This window comes from Salmo salar, chromosome ssa13 (assembly GCF_905237065.1).
Source record: "Salmo salar chromosome ssa13, Ssal_v3.1, whole genome shotgun sequence".
In the NCBI taxonomy this organism is placed as follows: domain Eukaryota; kingdom Metazoa; phylum Chordata; class Actinopteri; order Salmoniformes; family Salmonidae; genus Salmo; species Salmo salar.
Genome location: NC_059454.1, coordinates 114371941 through 114390879, shown reverse-complemented (window position 1 = coordinate 114390879; position 18939 = coordinate 114371941). Strand labels below are relative to the sequence as shown.

Below are 18939 nucleotides of genomic sequence, written 5' to 3'. Positions count from 1 at the left end.
GTACACCATAAACTTATGGCTTATCAACTTCCCTACTGTCAACTTTCCTACACACTGGCCAGCTGACATGTGACGTGTCGTCATGTGTCCTGAGGTTGTGGATTTTGGTCCAAACTGAGCTTTGACATCCCATGTAAAATAGCCTTTGAGTGACAAAAACATCACCCATGTTGTATTTTCCCCATTAAAATGCTCAATTGGGTAAATGTACCTTTTCTCTCAGCTCTATCAGTAAGGCTGAAGGACAGGCTAGGTGGGCACAGCAACATCCAATCCTGTCATACATTACATCATGCTTTCACAAAAAATGTGTTTAACAAACCGTTTGTTCAATTCTGTGCTCACTTGTGTATGTTTTGTTGGTGGTGGTGGTGGTGTGTGTGTGTGTGTGTGTGTGTGTGTGTGTGTGTGCGTGCAGAGAGATCCTGGGGAGGGGAGTTTCTGTCAGTAACTCAGGGATAAATAGAGAGGCAGAGCTCAGAGTTTGTCAGACGGTGGACCTGACAGGGTCACACACAGGACCAAGCAGGAGAAGGACCTCTCCATTTTTACCTTTTATTACAAATGGAGGAAAACAAAGATGTTCAGTACTGTTTTCAAGACGGAAACTCTTCTTGCAGAAAGGCTTTGCTAAAGACATCTATCTACATAACACTGTACATCTTCTTCTCATTGATGTCAGCAGTTACAGTATTTTTGAACATACTGGTGATCATCTCCATCTCTCACTTCAAGCAGCTCCACACTCCAACCAACCTGCTCATCCTCTCTCTGGCTGCGTCAGATCTCCTGGTGGGACTGATTGTGATACCAGCAACGACTGTAGCAATAATGGAATCATGCTGGGGTTTTGGGGAATATTTCTGTGCGTTTCATTACTACATTGCTTGTTTATGTACTTCTTTATCTCTGGGTAATTTGGTCTTGATATCTATTGACCGCTATGTTGCAGTGTGTAACCCCTTATTGTACCACTCTAAAATAACAACAACAAGAATGATGTGTTGTATATCCGTTACCTGGTGTTGTTCTATCATATACGATGCTGCTATTATAAAAAACTTAGTAAATGTACAGGTACCCAGTAAGTGTTTGACAGAATGTTTAATTGTTGAAGGGTCAATCTGGGTTAATATAATTGACCTGGTAATTACAATGGTTGTCCCGTGCTCTATTATTATAACACTTTATATGAAAATCTTTGTGGTGGCCAGATCACAGGCCAGAAAGGTGTTTTCAAAAGAGGCTGCCAGTGTGTCTGGTGTTAAAACTGTACAGGCTAATAAATCTGAGAGAAAAGCAGCAAAAACTCTTTCTATTGTTGTTGTCAACTATTTAATTTGTTGGATTCCAACTCTATTTATTAACTTTTTTTTTTCTTTTTTAATTGACCATTTTTTATCATATTTCATAATTTTTCTGCCACTTGTTAATTCCTTAATGAATCCAATAATTTATGCTTTCTTTTATCCATGGTTCAAAGTGACAGCTAAACTTTTATTAACTTTGAAGATAAGACGTTCATAGTTCCTAAAATTTTATTCCCTACGTTGGCAATCATATGTTTGATAGTTTTTTTTCTACAATTGTTGTAAGTATTTATTTCATGTAACAGAACACTGACATTACTTACCTCAGTGTTGTCATCATAGATACATGTGGTGTTGATACAGATTGATTTGTCTGGATTGGAATGGAATGACTTAGAGAAGGCGCTTGTTTTATAAAGGATACTGTAGTCATTATGGATTGTGTACTCCAAATACCTAAGGCTGTGGTTGTTCCGTGTTACTTAATGATAAATAGTAATAAGCCTTCTAATAGTACATTTTGAGGACGTCATGAGTCATTCTATATGTTGTATAACATCTCCCTCTAGTGGCTCAATTGTGACACAACGTCTTCATCAAGTTTAGTAAAGTTGAAATGTGCAATACTGCATGATATCAGATAACGTCCAGGTCTAAATAAATTCTGTATTGGGTAACTTGTTGATGGTAAAATGTAAGAATATGCAATTATGGGTAACACTTTATAATAACATTCAGTAATAAACCATCTGTAAGGCATTTACAGTTTGCTCACCTTTAAATATTAAGGCCACATTTGTGAAATGTTACTCAGCTAGGTATTCTCACATTTATAAATAACTACTATAGTATATACATTAATTATTCAACACAACAGAGCAGGAGACCACAGCATACACTTGAACCTCAACATACTGGTTATGAACACTACCACTACTCTCACTACCACTACTCTCACTAACACTACTCTCACTACTACTACTCTCACTACCATTACTCTCACTACCACTACTCTCACTACATCACTGCTGCTAGGTCAGGGGTCACACCAGAGCAGCTCTCTCAGAAGCTGTTTACTCTGAATGAATATAGAGATTGGGCAACACACTAAATAGTTTATAATGGATTAGTAAATAGTTTATTATAATTTCTCTTATATTTATTTTAGTAAGCTAGTTATTCACACATTTATAAACAACTTTTATAGTCTGTAACAATGATTCAGAAGATCATTCGTCAGATGTTTAATAAATATTCTTATGAACCGTGATTGTTAGTGATTGTTAGTAAAGTAGTTTTGCAGTCCCTCATCCAATGTGAGGACTATTCATACTTTCTTAATACTTTATAAATGTTTTGAACAGTGACCAGTGTAATTTATCACAAAAAGATGGACATGCTATTGGTAGACATTCCAGCAGTACCTGATGCTCCTTAAGTTCACAAAATGACCTAGAACATATCAATGGTTAAACAATAAGCAACACAACTTGAATATGAAAAAAGATATATTGAACATTTATTTGAAAACAGTCACACTGTTGTAATAGTGTGCTGAAGGAAGTAACGTGTTTGTCTGAAAATGATAACATTTTTGTTTCTAGGAAGTGACTGATTGCACTCATTAGTATCAAATCAAATCAAATTGTATTGGTCAAAAACATGTGTTTAGGAGATGTTATTGCGGGTGTTGCTAAGTGCTATGCATCTAGTTCTGACAGTGCAGCAAATCTAACAAGTAATATCTAACAATTGCACAACAAATACCTAATACACACAAATCTAAGTAAAGGACTGGAATTAAGAATATATGAATATACGGATGAGCAATGTCAGAGTGGCATAGACTAAGAGCAGTTCATAGACTGCTCACAGGGTAAGGGAACCAATATCTAAATACATAATTTAACTTAACATTACGTTTCAAGGGTTATTACCTTTAATATACTACAAAATCAAATCAAAATCAAATTTTATTGGTCACAAACACATGCTTAGCAGATGTTATTGCGGGTGTAGTGAAATGCATTTCTTCCTATCTCCAACAGTGCAGTAGTATCTAACAATTCACAATGATTGTCACGTCCTGACCAGTAAAGGGGTTATTTGTTATTATAGTTTGGTCAGGACGTGGCAGGGGGTATTTTTTTTATATGGTTTGGGGTGTGTGTGTATGTAGAGGGGTGTTTGATTTATGTATTCCGGGGTTTTGGTCATTGTTCTATGTTTGTATATTTCTATGTCTGTTCTAGGGTGTTTAGATCTGTGTTTAGGTAATTGGGATTGGGGCCTTCAATTGGAGGCAGCTGTCTATCGTTGCCTCAGATTGAAGGTCCTATAATTAGGAATGTGTTTGTCATGGGATTTGTGCGAGATTATTCTTTGCATAGATAGCTGTGTGTTGCCTGCAAGACTGTTTGTTGTCCGTTCATTGTTTTCGTGTTTTATTTTGTAAAATAAACATGAGCATTCACGTACCCAATGCGTCTTGGTCCATTCACTACGACGACCGTGACAACAATACACACAAATCTAAAAGTAAAAGAATGGAATTAAGAAATATATAAATATTTGGACAATCAATGTCTTAGTGGTATTGACAAAAAATACAGCAGAATACTGTATATACACATATGAGATGAGTAAAGCAGTATGTAAACATTATTAAAGTGACCAGTTATTCCATGTCTATGTACAGACTGTAGGACAGCATCCTCTAAGGTGCAGGGTTCAGTAACTGGGTGGTAGTTGCCTAGCGATGGGTATTTAACAGTCTGATAGCTTTGAGATAGAAGCTGTTTTTCAGTCTCTCGGTCCCAGCTTTGATGCATCTGTACTGATCTCTCCTTCCGGATGATAGCGGGCTGAACAGGCCGTGGCTCGGGTTGTTGATGCCCTTGATGATCTTTTTGGCCTTCCTGTGACATCGGGTACTGTAGATGTCCTGGAGGGCAGGCAGAGTGCCCCCGGTGATGCGTTGGTCAGAGCGCACTACCTTCTGGACATCCCTAAGTTTTCTGACTCTTTACTCAGTACCTTGTTGAATCATTTTTGCCAGCGAATACAGGGTATGACGCTACAAGCTTGGCACACCTGTATTTGGGGAATTTCTCCCATTCTTCTCTGCAGATCCTCTCAAGCTCTGTCAGGTTGGATGGGGAACGTTGCTGCACAGCTATTTTCAGGTCTCTCCACAGACGTTCGGTCAGGTTCTAGTCCAGTCTCTGGCTGATCCATTCAAGCACATTCAGAGACTTTTCCCGAAGCCACTCCTGCATTGCCTTGAATATGTGCTTAGGGTCGTTGTTCTGTTGGAAGGTGAACCTTTGACCCCGTCTGAGATCCTGAGAGCACTGGAGCAGGTTTTCATCAAATCATCAAATCAAATCAAATTTTATTTGCCACATACACATGGTTAGCAGATGTTAATGCGAGTGTAGCGAAATGCTTGTGCTTCTATTTCCGACCGTGCAGTAATATCTAACAAGTAATCTAACCTAACAATTTCACAACAACTACCTTATACACACAAGTGTAAAGGAATGAGTAAGAATATGTACATAAAAATGTATGAATGAGTGATGGCCGAACGGCATAGGCAAGATGCAGTAGATGGTATAGAGTACAGTATTTACACATGAGATGAGTATTGTAGGATATGTAAACATTATATAAAGTGGCATTGTTTAAAGTGGCTAGTGATACATTTATTACATCAAGATGGCAAGATGCAGTAGATGGTATAGAGTACAGTATATACACATGAGATGAGTAATGTAGGGTATGTAAATATTATATAAAATGGCATTGTTTAACCTGTTTAGGATAGGGGGCAGTATTGACACGGCTGGATAAAAAACGTACCCGATTTAATCTGGTTACCACTCCTACCCAGTAACTAGAATATGCATATACTTATTACATATGGATAGAAAACACCCTAAAGTTTCTAAAACTGTTTGAATGGTGTCTGTGAGTATAACAGAACTCATTTGGCAGGCAAAAACCTGACAAGGTTTCAGGCAGGAAGTGGCCTGTCTGACAAGGTGTCGTTCTTCTTGTCTCTGTTTATTGAAGAGTGAGGATCTTAGCTGTCCCGTGACACTTCCTACGGCTGCCATAGGGTCTCAGAAGGCGGCAAAAAGCTGAATCGTGGCTTTGCAGGCTCTGGCTGAAACAAAGTAGCGCGTTTGGGTAGTGGCTGGTTACAGTACTGTGAGACTCAGGCGCGTGCCCGCGTCGACCGAAAGCTTTGTTTACTTTCCTCAGTTTAGCTAAATGGACATTCCCGGTCGGAATATTATCGCTTTTTACGAGAAAAATGGCATAAAAATGGATTTTAAACAGCGGTTGACATGCTTCGAAGTACGGTAATGGAATATTTAGATTTTTTTTGTCACGAATTGCGCCATGCGCACGACCCTGATTTACCATTTCAGATAGTGTCTGGGACCTTACGAACAAAAACGCCGCTATTCGGATATAACGATGGATTATTTTGGACCAAACCAACATTTGTTATTGAAGTAGCAGTCCTGGGAGTGCATTCTGACGAAGACAACAAAAGGTAATCAAACTTTTATAATAGTAAATATGATTATGGTGAGTGCTAAACTTGCCGGGTGTCTAAATAGCTAGCCCGTGATGGCTGGGCTATGTACTTAGAATATTGCAAAATGTGCTTTCACCAAAAAGCTATTTTAAAATCGGACATATCGAGTGCATAGAGGAGGTCTGTATCTATAATTCTTAAAATAATTGTTATGCTTTTTGTGAACGTTTATCGTGAGTAATTTAGTAAAATGTTAGCGAATTCCTCCGGAAGTTTGCGGGGGTATGCTAGTTCTGAACGTCACATGCTAATGTAAAAAGCTGGTTTTTGATATAAATATGAACATGATTGAACAAAACATGCATGTATTGTATAACATAATGTCCTAGGGTTGTCATCTGATGAAGATCATCAAAGGTTAGTACTGCATTTAGCTGTCTTCTGGGTTTATGTGACATTATATGCTAGCTTGAAAAATGGGTGTCTGATTATTTCTGGCTTGGTACTCTGCTGACATAATCTAATGTTTTGCTTTCGTTGTAAAGCCTTTTTGAAATCGGACAGTGTGGTTAGATTAACGAGAGTCTTGTCTTTAAATAGCTGTAAAATAGTCATATGTTTGAGAAATTGAAGTAATAGGATTTTTAAGGTTTTGAAAATCGTGCCACAGGCTTCAAGTGGCTGTTACGTAGGTGGGACGAATTCCATTATTAAAGTGGTTAGAGTTGAGTCAGTATGTTGGCAGCAGCCACTCAATGTTAGTGATGGCTGTTTAACAGTCTGATGGCCTTGAGATAGAAGCTGTTTTTCAGTCTCTCGGTCCCCGCTTTGATGCCCCTGTACTGACCTCGCCTTCTGGATGATAGCGGGGTGAACAGGCAGGTGGCTCGGGTGGTTGTTGTCCTTGATGATCTTTCTGGCCTTCCTGTGACGTCGGGTGGTGTAGGTGTCCTGGAGGGCAGGTAGTTTGCCCCCGGTGATGCGTTGTGCAGACCTCACTACCCTATGGAGAGCCTTCCAGTTATGGGCGGAGCAGTTGCCATACCAGGCGGTGAAACAGCCCAACAGGATGCTCTCGATTGTGCATCTGTAAAAGTTTGTGAGTGTTTTTGGTGACAAGTCGAATTCCTTCAGCCTGCTGAGATTGAAGAGGCGCTGCTGCGCCTTCTTCACCACGCTGTCTGTGTGGGTGGACCATTTCAGTTTGTCCGTGATGTGTACGCCGAGGAACTTAACCTCTTGGGGCTAGGTGGGACGCTAGCGTGCCACCCGTGGTGCACTCCATCAACAGCAGGTGCATTTCAAGAGCGGCAAATTTGAATCCAAATAAATGTCAAAATTCAAATTTTTCAAAAATACAACTATGTTACACCATTTGAAAGATAAACATCTCCTTAATCTAACCACGTTTTACGATTTCAAAAAGGTTTTACGGCGAAAGCATAAATTTAGAGTATGTTAGGACAGTACATTTACAAGAGTTGTGTGTAATGTTTTGTCAAGTCAAAGACAGGGTCACCAAAACCATAAAACCAGCTAAAATGATACACTAACCTTTTACAATCTCCATCAGATGACACTCCTAGGACATTATGTTAGACAATGCATGCATTTTTAGTTCTATCAAGTTGATATTTATATCCAAAAACAGCGTTTTACTATGGCATTGATGTTGAGGAAATCGTTTCCCTCCAATAACCGGCAGTCAAGTCAGCGTCACAAATTAAATAATTAAAATTAGAAAACATTGGTAAAATATTATATTGTCATTTAAAGAATTATAGATTTACATCTTTTGAACGCAATCAACTTGCCAGATTTAAAAATAACCTTACTGGGAAATCACACTTTGCAATAATCTGAGCACTGTGCCCAGAAAAATACGCGTTGCAATACAGACTAGACGTCATGTTGGGGAGATCTAAAATCGAAAATACTATGTAAATAATCCATTACCTTTGATTCTCTTCATCAGATGTCACTTCCAGGTATCACAGGTCCATAACGAATGTAGTTTTGTTCAAAAAAGCTCATCATTTATGTCCAAAAATCTCCGTCTCGTTAGCACATGATGTAAGCCAGCCGGACTTCTCGTCATGAACGAGGGGAAAAAATATATTTCCGTTCGTTCAAACATGTCAAACGTTGTATAGCATAAATCATTAGGGCCTTTTTAACCAGAACATGAATAATATTCAAGGTGGACGAATGCATACTCTTTTATAACGTATTGGAACGAGGGTACCCAACATCAACTCGCGCGCAAGGTGTCTAATGGGCCATCATCGTTCCATGGCTCTTGTTCGGTCAGATCTCCCTCCAGAAGACTCAAAACACTTTGTAAAGGCTGGTGACATCTAGTGGAAGCAATAGGAAGTGCCAAAATATTCCTAAACCCCTGTGTTTTTCAATGGGATAGGTTTAAAGTCAATACAACACATCAGGTATCCACTTCCTGTCAGAAAATGTCTCAGGGTTTTGCCTGCCAAATGAGTTCTGTTATACTCACAGACACCATTCAAACAGTTTTGGAAACTTTAGAGTGTTTTCTATCCATATATAATAAGTATATGCATATTGTAGTTACTGGGTAGGATTAGTAACCAGATTAAATCGGGTACATTTTTTTTATCCAGACGTGCAAATGCTGCCCCCTAGACCCAACAGGTTAACCTCTCTTAAAACCTCTACTCAACAGCCAGTTGAATCCCGTGGCGCGTTATTCAAATACCTTAGAAATGCTATTACTTCAATTTCTCAAACATATGACTATTTTACAGCATTTTAAAGACAAGACTCTCGTTAATCTAACCACACTGTCCGATTTCAAAAAGGCTTTACAACGAAAGAAAAACATTAGATTATGTCAGCAGAGTACCCAGCCAGAAATAATCAGACACCCATTTTTCAAGCTAGCATCAAATTTCAAATCAAATCAAATCAAATTTATTTTTATATAGCCCTTCGTACATCAGCTGATATTCTCAAAGTGCTGTACAGAAACCCAGCCTAAAACCCCAAACAGCAAGCAAAGCATGTGAAAGAAGCACGGTGGCTAGGAAAAACTCCCTAGGAAAAACTCCCTAGAAAGGCCAAAAACCTAGGAAGAAACCTAGAGAGGAACCAGGCTATGAGGGGTGGCCAGTCCTCTTCTGGCTGTGCAGGGTGGATATTATAACAGAACATGGTCAAAATGTTAAAATGTTAAAATGTTCATAAATGACCAGCATGGTCAAATAATAATAATCATAGTAGTTGTCAAGGGTGCAACAAGCACGTCCGGTGAACAGGTCAGGGTTCCATAGCCGCAGGCAGAACAGTTGAAACTGGAGCAGCAGCACGGCCAGGTGGACTGGGGACAGCAAGGAGTCATCATACCAGGTAGTCCTGAGGCATGGTCCTAGGGCTCAGGTCCTCCGAGAGAAAGACAGAAAGAGAGAAAGAGAGAATTAGAGAGAGCATATTTAAATACACACAGGACACCGGATAAGACAAGAGAAATACTCCAGATGTAACAGACTGACCCTAGCCCCCGACACATAAACTACTGCAGCATAAATACTGGAGGCTGAGACAGGAGGGATCAGAAGACACTGTGGCCCCATCCGATGATACCCCGGACAGGGCCAAACAGGCAGGATATAACCCCACCCACTTTGCCAAAGCACAGCCCCCACACCACTAGAGGGATGTCTCCAACCACCAACTTACCGTCCTAAGACAAGGCCGAGTATAGCCCACAACGATCTCCGCCATGGCACAACCCAAGGGGGGGCGCCAACCCAGACAGGAAGACCACGTCAGTGACTCAACCCACTCAAGTGACGCACCCCTCCCATGGACGGCATGGAAGAACACCAGTAGGCCAGTGACTCAGCCTCTGTAAAAGGGTTAGAGGCAGAGAATCCCAGTGGAAAGAGGGGAACCGGCAAGGCAGAGACAGCAAGGGCGGTTCGTTGCTCCAGCCTTTCCGTTCACCTTCACACTCCTGGGCCAGACTATACTTAATCATAGGACCTACTGAAGAGATAAGTCTTCAGTAAAGACTTAAAGGTTGAGACTGAGTCTGCGTCTCTCACATTGGTAGGCAGACCATTCCATAAAAAATGGAGCTCTATAGGAGAAAGCCCTACCTCCAGCCGTTTGCTTAGAAATTCTAGGGACAATTAGGAGGCCTGCGTCTTGTGACCGTAGCGTACGTGTAGGTATGTACGGCAGGACCAAATCGGAAAGATAGGTAGGAGCAAGCCCATGTAATGCTTTGTAGGTTAGCAGTAAAACCTTGAAATCAGCCCTTGCCTTAACAGGAAGCCAGTGTAGGGAGGCTAACACTGGAGTAATATAATGTCACATAAATAATATAATGTCACATAAACCCAAACCACAGCTAAATGCAGCACTAACCTTTGATGATCTTCATCAGATGACAATCTTAGGACATTATGTTATACAATACATGCATGTCTGTTCAATCAAGTTCATATTTATATCAAAAAACAGCTTTTTACATTAGCAGGTGACTAGCATGTGACTAGCATTCCCACCGAACACTTCCGGTGAATTTACTAAATTACTCACGATAAACGTTCACAAAAAACATAACAATTATTTTAAGAATTATAGATACAGAACTTCTCTATGCACTCGATATGTCCGATTTTAAAATAGCTTTTCGGTGAAAGCACATTTTGCAATATTCTAAGTAGATAGCCCGGCATCACAGGGCTAGCTATTTAGACACCCAGCAAGTTTAGCCCTGACCAAAGTCAGATTTACTATAAGAAAAATGTTATTACCTTTGCTGTCTTCGTCAGAATGCACTCCCAGGACTTCTACTTCAATAACAAATGTTGGTTTGGTCGCAAATAATCCATTGTTATATCCAAATAGCACCGTTTTGTTCGTGCGTTCAAGACACTATCCGAAAGGGTAAATAAGGGTTACGAGCACGACGCATTTCGTGACAAAGAAATTCTAAATATTCCATTACCGTACTTCGAAGCATGTCAACCGCTGTTTAAAATCAATTTTTATGCCATTTTTCTCGTAAAAAAGCGATAATATTCCAACCGGGAAATCGTTTTTTATTACAAAGAGAGTGAAAGTAAAAGCATGCTATCCCCTCATGCACGAGCCTCAGTCTAATGGCCCTCTGATAGAGCACTTGCCAAACGCGCTAGTGTGTTTCAGTCTGGGCCTTGAATTACGTCATTCAGCTTTTTCCCGGGTTCTGAGAGCCTATGGGAGCCGTAGGAAGTGTCACGTCATGCCAGAGATCCCCTGTTTTTGTTAGAGTTGTTGATAATTCAAGGAGGGAAAGAAATGGTCAGACAGGCCACTTCCTGTAAGGAATCTTCTCAGCTTTTGGCCTGCCAAATGAGTTCTGTTATACTCACAGACATCATTCAAACAGTTTTAGAAACTTTAGGGTGTTTTCTATCCAAAGCCAATAATTATATGCATATTCTAGTTACTGGGCAGGAGTAGTAACCAGATTAAATCGGGTACATTTTTTTATCCGGCAGTGCAAATACTGCCCCCTAGCCCCAACAGGTTAAAACTTTCCACCCTCTCCACTACTGTCCCGTCAATGTGGATAGGAGGCTGCTCCCTCTGCTGTTTCCTGAAGTCCACGATCATCTCCTTTGTTTTGTTGACATTGAGTGTGAGGTTATTTTCCTGACACCACACTCCGTGGGCCCTCACCTCCTCCCTGTAGGCCGTCTCGTCATTGTTGGTTATCAAGCCTACCACTGTAGTGTCGTCTGCAAACTTGATGATTCAGTTGGAGGCGTGCATGGCCAAGCAGTCGTGGGTGAACAGGCAGTACAGGAGAGGGTTGAGAACGCACCCTTGTGGGGCCACAGTGTTGAGGATCAGCAGGGTGGAGATGTTGTTACCTACCCTCACCACCTGGGGGCAGCCCGTCAGGAAGTCCAGGACCCAGTTGTACAGGGCGGGGTCGAGACCCAGGGTTTCGAGCTTAATGACGAGTTTGGAGGGTACTATGGTGTTAAGTGCTGAGCTGTAGTCGATGAACAGCATTATTACATATGTATTCCTCTTGTCCAGATGGGTTAGGGCAGTGTGCAGTGTGATTGAGATTGCGTCGTCTGTGGACCTATTGGGGTGGTAAGCAAATTGGAGTGGGTCTAGGGTGTCAGGTAGGGTGGAGAGTATATGGTCCTTGACTAGTCTCTCAAAGCACTTCATGATGATGGAAGTGAGTGCTACGGGGCGGTAGTCATTTAGCTCAGTTACCTTAGCTTTCTTGGGAACAGGAACAGTGGTGGCCCTCTTGAAGCATGTGGGAACAGCAGACTGGGATAAGGATTGATTGAATATGTCTGTAAACGCACCAGCCAGCTGGTCTGCGCAAGCTCTGAGGATGCGGCTGGGGATGCCGTCTGGGCCTGCAGCCTTGCGATGGTTAACACGTTTAAATATTTTACTCACGTTGGCTGCAGTGAAGGAGAGCCCGCATGTTTTGGTAGCGGCCGTGTCAGTGGCACTGTATTGTCCTCAAAGCGAGCAAAGAAGTTGTTTAGTCTGTCTGGGAGCAAGACATTGTGGTCCGCGATGGGGATGGTTTTTCTTTTGTAGTCCGTGATTGAGATCAAGGATCTCTCTGTACTTTGCTCCGTTCATCTTTTCCTTTATCCTGACTAGTCTCTCAGTCCCTTCCACTGAAAAACATCCCGACGGCATGATGCTGCCACCACCATGCTTCACCGTAGGGATGGTGCCAGGTTTCCTCCAGATGCGACGCTTGGCATTCAGGCCAAAGAGTTTAATTTTGATTTCATCAGACCAGAGAATCTTGTTTCTCATGGTCTGATAGTCCCTTCGCAAACTCCAAGGCTGTTATGTGCCTTTTACTGTGGCGTGGCTTCAGTCTGGCCACTCTACAATAAAGGCCTCATTGTTGGAATGCTGCAGAGATATTTGTTATTCTGAAAGGTTCTCCCTTCTCCACAGAGGAACACTGGAGCTCTCTCAGAGTTACCATCTGGTTCTTGGTCACCTCCCTGACCAAGGCCCTTCTCCCCGATTGCTCAGTTTGGCTGGGCGGCCAGCTCTAGGAAGATTCTTTGTGGTTCCAAACTTCTTCCATTTAAGAATGATGGACGCCATTGTGTTCTTGGGGTCCTTCAATGCTGCAGAAATGTTTTGTTACCTTTCCCCAGATCGGTGCCTCGACACAATCCTGTCTAGGAGCTCTACAGACAATTCCTTCCTGTCTTGGTTCAGGCTCTGACATGAACTGTCAAATGTGGGACCTTATATAGACAGGTGTGTGACTTTTCAAATCATGTCCAATTAATTGAATCAACCACAGGTGGACTCCAATCAAGTTGTAGAAACATCTCAAGGATGATCAATGGAAACAGGATGCTCCTTAGCTCAATTTCGAGTCATAGCAAAGGGTCTGAATACTTATGTAAATGAGGTATTTCTGTTTTTATTTGCAAATACAATTGCAAGAAATTCTAAAAAACAGTTTATGGGGTATTGTGTGTGGACCGATGACAGAAAAAAATATGTTAATCAATTTTAGAATAGTGCTGTAACGTAACAAAATGTGGAAAAAGTCAAGGGGTATAAATACTTTCTGAATGTACTGTATGTATGAAAATACCCTCAAATAAAAGGTGACATTCTATCATGTCGCCTCATATTTAACATTTGATCTCATATCCAATGTGCTTGAGTAAAGACAAAAAAATTTAATTGTTTTCCTGCGGATTGAAACAGAGGCCAGGGATTATTTTCAGTATGTACAGTGACCAGAGGAAGTCACTATCAATCACAATCTGTGACAGAGGGATAACTTGACTTATTCTATACTGAAAAAAATATAAATGCAAGATTTTGCTGAGTTACAGTCATATAAGGGATTCAGTCAAATTCCTGCCCTGTTAGAGCTGTCCCGGTCAACTGTAAGCACTGTGAAGTAGAAACGTCTAGGTGCCACAACGCCTCAGCCGCTAAGTGGTAGGCCGCACAAGCTCACAGAACTGGAAGGCTGAGTTCTGCAGCGCATAGCGAGTAAAAATCCTCTGTCCTTGGTTTCAAATCTCACTACCGAGATCCAAACTGCCTCTGGAAGCAACATCAGCACAATATCTGTTAGTCGGGAGCTTCATGTGATCATATGATCTGCATAAACAAACCAAATGTTGTCTGACTTTGTCCCTCTGGCTTTCTATTTTATTGGTCAATTTTGGCCCAAAATCAATGGGAGTGAAGGAACTCAAGATGCAACTGTTTTCAAAATGGTATCTCTTAAATATCAAACATGTTCAAATATGGATTGTGTAGGCCCATGTAGCTCAATAATTACTTTGTCTCAAATTGTAATTCAGTAAACATAAAAAAAACACATATTCCTCTATCATTCACGAATCCTAAAGGGGCAATCTGCAGTTCAAACAACAACAAAGCGGTCACCCCACCACCTTTTTAGGTAAACATTTTAGGGATGGACTGAAGAAATGTAACTATTCTCCTGAGTGGCGCAGTGGTCTAAGGCACTGCATCTCAGTACTAGAGGCGTCACTACTGGATGGAAAAATACTGAGGATAATAGCGGACGATATTTCCACTCCTATTTGCAATATTTTCAATTTAAGCCTACTAGAATGTGTGTGCCCCCAGGCTTGGAGGGAAGCATAAGTCATTCCGCTACCTAAGAATAGTAAAGCCCCCTTTACTGGCTCAAATAGCCGACCAATCAGCCTGTTACCAACCCTTAGTAAACCTTTGGAAAAAATTGTGTTTGACCAAATACAATGCTATTTTACAGTAAAGAAATTGACAAGAAACTTTCAGCATGCTTATAGAGAAGGACATTCAACAAGCAAAGCACCTACTCAAATGACTGATGATTGGCTGAGAGAAATTGATGATAAAAAGATAGTGGGGTCTGTCTTGTTAGACTTCAGAGTGGCTTTTGACATTATCGGTCATAGTCTGCTGCTGGCAAAACGTATGTGTTACGGCTTCACACCCCCTGCTATATTGTGGATGAAGCGTTATCTGCCTAACAGAACACAGAGGGTGTTCCTTAGTGGAAGCCTCTCCAACATAATTCAGATAGAATCAGGAATTCCCCAAGGCAGCTGTCTAGGCCCATAACTTTTTTTCAATCTTTACTAATGAATTGCCACTGGCTTTGAGAAAAGCCAGAATGTCTATGTATGCGGATGACTCAACACTATACATGTCAGCTACTACAGTGACTGAAATGACTGCAATACTTAACATAGAGTTGTGGTTAGTTTCAGAGTGGGTGGCAAGGAATAAGTTAGTCCTAAATATTTCTAAAGCGAAAAGCATTGTATTTGGGACAAATCATTCACTAAACCCTAAACCTCAACTAAATCTTGTAATAAATAATGTGAAAATTGAGAAAGTTGAGGTGACTAAACTGCTTGGAGTTACCTTGGATTGTAAACTGTCATGGTCAAAACATATTGATACAACAGTAGCTAAGATGGGAAGAAGTACAGTTGAAGTCGGAAGTTTACATACACTTAGGTTGGAGTCATTAAAACTCGTTTTTCAACCAATCCACAAACTTCTTGTTAACAAACTATAGTTTTGGCAAGTCGGTTAGGACATCTATTTTGTGCATGACACAAGTAATTTTTCCAACAATTGTTTACAGACACATTATTTCACTTATAATTCACTGTATCACAATTCCAGTAGGTCAGAAGTTTACATACACTAAGTTGACTGTGCTTTTGAACAGCTTGGAAAATTCCAGAAAATTATGTCATGGCTTTAGAAGCTTCTGATAGGCTAATTGACATCATTTTTGTCAATTGGAGGTGTACCTGTGCATGTATTTCAAGGCCCTACTTCAAACTCAGTGCCTCTTTGCTTGACATCATGGGAAAATCAAAAGATATCATCCAAGACCTCAGAAAAGAAAATTGGTGACCTCCACAAGTCTGGTTCATCCTTGAGAGCAATTTCCAAACACCTGAAGGTACCATGTTCATCTGTACAAACTATATTAGGCAAGCATAAACACCATGGGACCACGCAGCCGTCATATCGCTCAGGAAGGAGACGCGTTCTGTCTCCTTCTTGCAAAAAGTGCAAATCAATCTCAGAACAAGAGCAAAAGACCTTGTGAAGATGCTGGAGGAAACTGTAACGGTTGTCTTCATAAATGGACCAAGGCGCAGCAGGTATGTGAATACTCATGGTTATTTATTACCAAAAAGAGTAAAGCATCCACTTGAAAAAACAATGAAGGTGACAACAGTAACAGTTTTACAGGCTATAAACGCAGTGTAAAAACAACCACCCACAAACCCCAGTGACAAACATACTCCTACATATATGACTCCCAATCAGCAACAACGATCCCCAGCTGTTCCTGATCAGGAGTCACAAGACACACAGAACATTCAAACACACACACAAGACTGCCACGTCCTGACCCCCAAACTACTACAACAGCTCCATCTGCTGGTCAGGACGTGACAGAAACAGGTACAAAAGTATCTGTATCCACAGACATAACCTGAAAGGCCACTCAGCAGGGAAGAAGCCACTGCTCCAAAACCACCATGAAAAAGCCAGACTACAGTTTGCAACATGGGGACAAAGATCGTACATTTTGGAGAAATTTCCTCTGGTCTGATGAAACAAAAATAGAACTGTTTGGCCATAATGACCATTGTTATGTTTGGAGGAAAAAGGGGGAGACTTGCGAGCCTAAAAACACCATCCCAACCGTGAAGCACAGGGGTGGCAGCTTCATGTTGTGGTTGTGGGGGTGCTTTGCTGCAGGAGGGACTGGTGCACTTCACAAAATAGATGGCATCATGAGGATGGGAAATTATGTGGATATCTTGAAGCAACATCTCAAGACATCAGTCAGGAAGTTAAAGCTTGGTCGCAAATGGGTCTTCCAAATGGACAATGACCCCAAGCATATTCCAAAGTTGTGGCAAAATGGCTTAAGGACAACAAGGTCAAGGTATTGGAGTGGCCATCACAAAGCCCTGCCCTCAATCCTATAGAAAATTTGTGGCAGAACTGAAAAATTGTGTGTGAACAAGGAGGCCTACAAACCTGTCTCAGTTACACCAGCTCTGTCAGGAGGAATGGGCCAAAATTCACCCAACTTATTGTGGGAAGCTTTTGGAAGGCTACCCGAAACATTTGACCCAAGTTAAACAATTTAAAGGCAATGCTACCAAATACTTATTGAGTTTATGTAAACTTCTGACCCACTGGGAATGTGATGGAAGAAATTAAAGCTGAAATAAATCATTCTCTCTACTATTATTCTGATATTTCACGTTCTTAAAATAAAGTGGTAATCCAAACTGACCTAAGAAAGGGGATTTTTACTCGGATTAAATGTCAGGAATTGTGAAAAACTGAGTTTAAATGTATGTGGCTAAGGTGTATGTAAACTTCTGATTTCAACTGTACGTTTATAATAAAGCACTGCTCTACCTTCTTAACAGCAAAACCTAGTTTTGTCGCACCTGGACTACTTTTCAGTCGTGTGGTCAGGTGCCACAAAAAGGACTTAGGAAATGTTGCAATTGGTTCAGAACATGGCAGCACGGCTGGCTCTTGAATGTACACCGAGAGCTAATATTAACAATATTCATGTCAGTCTCTCCTGGCTCCAAGTGGAGGAGAGATTGACTTCATCACTACAGTACTTGTATTTATGAGAGGTATTGACATGTTGAATGCACCGAGCTGTCTGTTTGAACTACTGGTGCACAGCTCTAACACCCATACATAACCCACAAGACATGCCACAAGAGGTCTCTTCACAGCCCCCAAGTCCTGAACAGACTATGGGAGGTGATCCAGCCTCTCTCCTAACTGACGTCCCTCTAGGCCCCCCCGGCCAGAGGCACAGGAGCGTCGGGATCACTTCTGTTCCCCAGACCATCCTAACTCCCAAGTATATGAAATCAAGAGTGCACATTCCACAACACCATGGTCTGCACCCTCCTCAGCTAGCGTCTTGACTAGCCAGAGTCAAGGAGACTCCCGCTCCAGTCGTGGAACCACAGCTAGCCTCTGTCAAGGGCCTGTTCTGGTTGCCGTCGCAGTTGTCTTTTCCTCCCTGTGTGGCCGACACTCGGGTGCCCGAGGTTCGACTGTCTGCTACCCTGGAAACTTCAGCCACAAAGACTCCACCTGCTCTCCCTCAGGAGCCCCTCACTGCTCCTGGCCCAGAGTCCAAGCCCGCACTGAAGTCGTTACCCGCTCCTTGGATGGAGCCACAGCCTGCAGCTACAGCAGAGGTCAAGTACAGGGGTCTCTCCAGTCACAGCATGATGGGACCGGCCAGTCCCAGGCCTGGAGTCCTGCTGGCCCAACCTGCTAGGACTGTGATAGTTCCGGCCTCCGAGGGTTCTAGCCCATGTGGGTCATCAGGCTCTTGCCTCGCTAGGTTCAAAGGTACCAGTTGCTCTAGTAGGGCCAGCGCTCTACTATTCTCCAAGTCCAGCGTCAGTATCCCTGGTAGGTCCAGAGTCGTTCTCTCTGTCAGGTCCAGAATCGTTCTCCTTGTCAGGTTCAGAGTCATTCTCCCTGTCAGGTCTGGAGTCATTCTCCCTGTCAGGTTCAGAGTTGTTCTCCCTGTCAGGTTCAGAGTCGTTCTCCCTGTCAGGTTCAGAGTTGTTCTCCCTGTCAGGTTCAGAGTCGTTCTCCCTGTCAGGTTCAGAGTTGTTCTCCCTGTCAGGTTCAGAGTCATTCTCCCTGTCAGGTTTAGAGTCGTTCTCTCTGTCAGGTTCAGAGTCGTTCTCTCTGTCAGGTTCAGAGTCGTTCTCCCTGTCAGTTTCAGAGTCGTTCTCCCTGTCAAGTTCATAGTATTTTTCCCTGTCAGATTCAGAGTTGTTCTCACTGTCTCCAGCTCTAGTCGGCCCTCAGTCTGCTGCTCTGCCAGGCTTTAGGTTATCTGCCCCACTAGGTTTGCAGCATCTGCCCTCAGTTGGTCGGCAGCACACAGCCTCAGTCAGCAAGCAGTCAGCTCCCTCTGTGTTACATGCCAAACCACCTGCCCTAGTTCTAGGCCCTGGGTCT

General features: G+C 42.0%; 1 protein-coding gene across 1 annotated transcript; it reads left to right on the top strand.

Annotated features, from left to right (window-relative positions):
• The first annotated feature begins 527 nt into the window (after nucleotides 1-527).
• On the top strand, nucleotides 528-18241 carry LOC123726178 (trace amine-associated receptor 8a-like). Its single transcript, XM_045692793.1, has 2 exons — nucleotides 528-1252; nucleotides 17868-18241. The coding sequence occupies exons 1-2, from the start codon at nucleotides 565-567 to the stop codon at nucleotides 18239-18241; spliced, it is 1062 nt and encodes a 353-aa protein (XP_045548749.1). The 5' UTR covers nucleotides 528-564.
• The last annotated feature ends 698 nt before the right edge of the window (nucleotides 18242-18939 follow it).

What these genes read in the sequence shown, in the direction of transcription:
- LOC123726178 (XM_045692793.1), top strand. Translation starts at nt 565, where the DNA reads ATGGAGGAAAACAAAGATGTTCAGTACTGTTTTCAAGACGGAAACTCT. An exon ending in GTTTTCAAAAGAGGCTGCCA is followed by an intron (nt 1,253 to 17,867) that starts GTGTGTCTGGTG and finishes CACCCTCCTCAG; the next exon opens with CTAGCGTCTTGACTAGCCAG.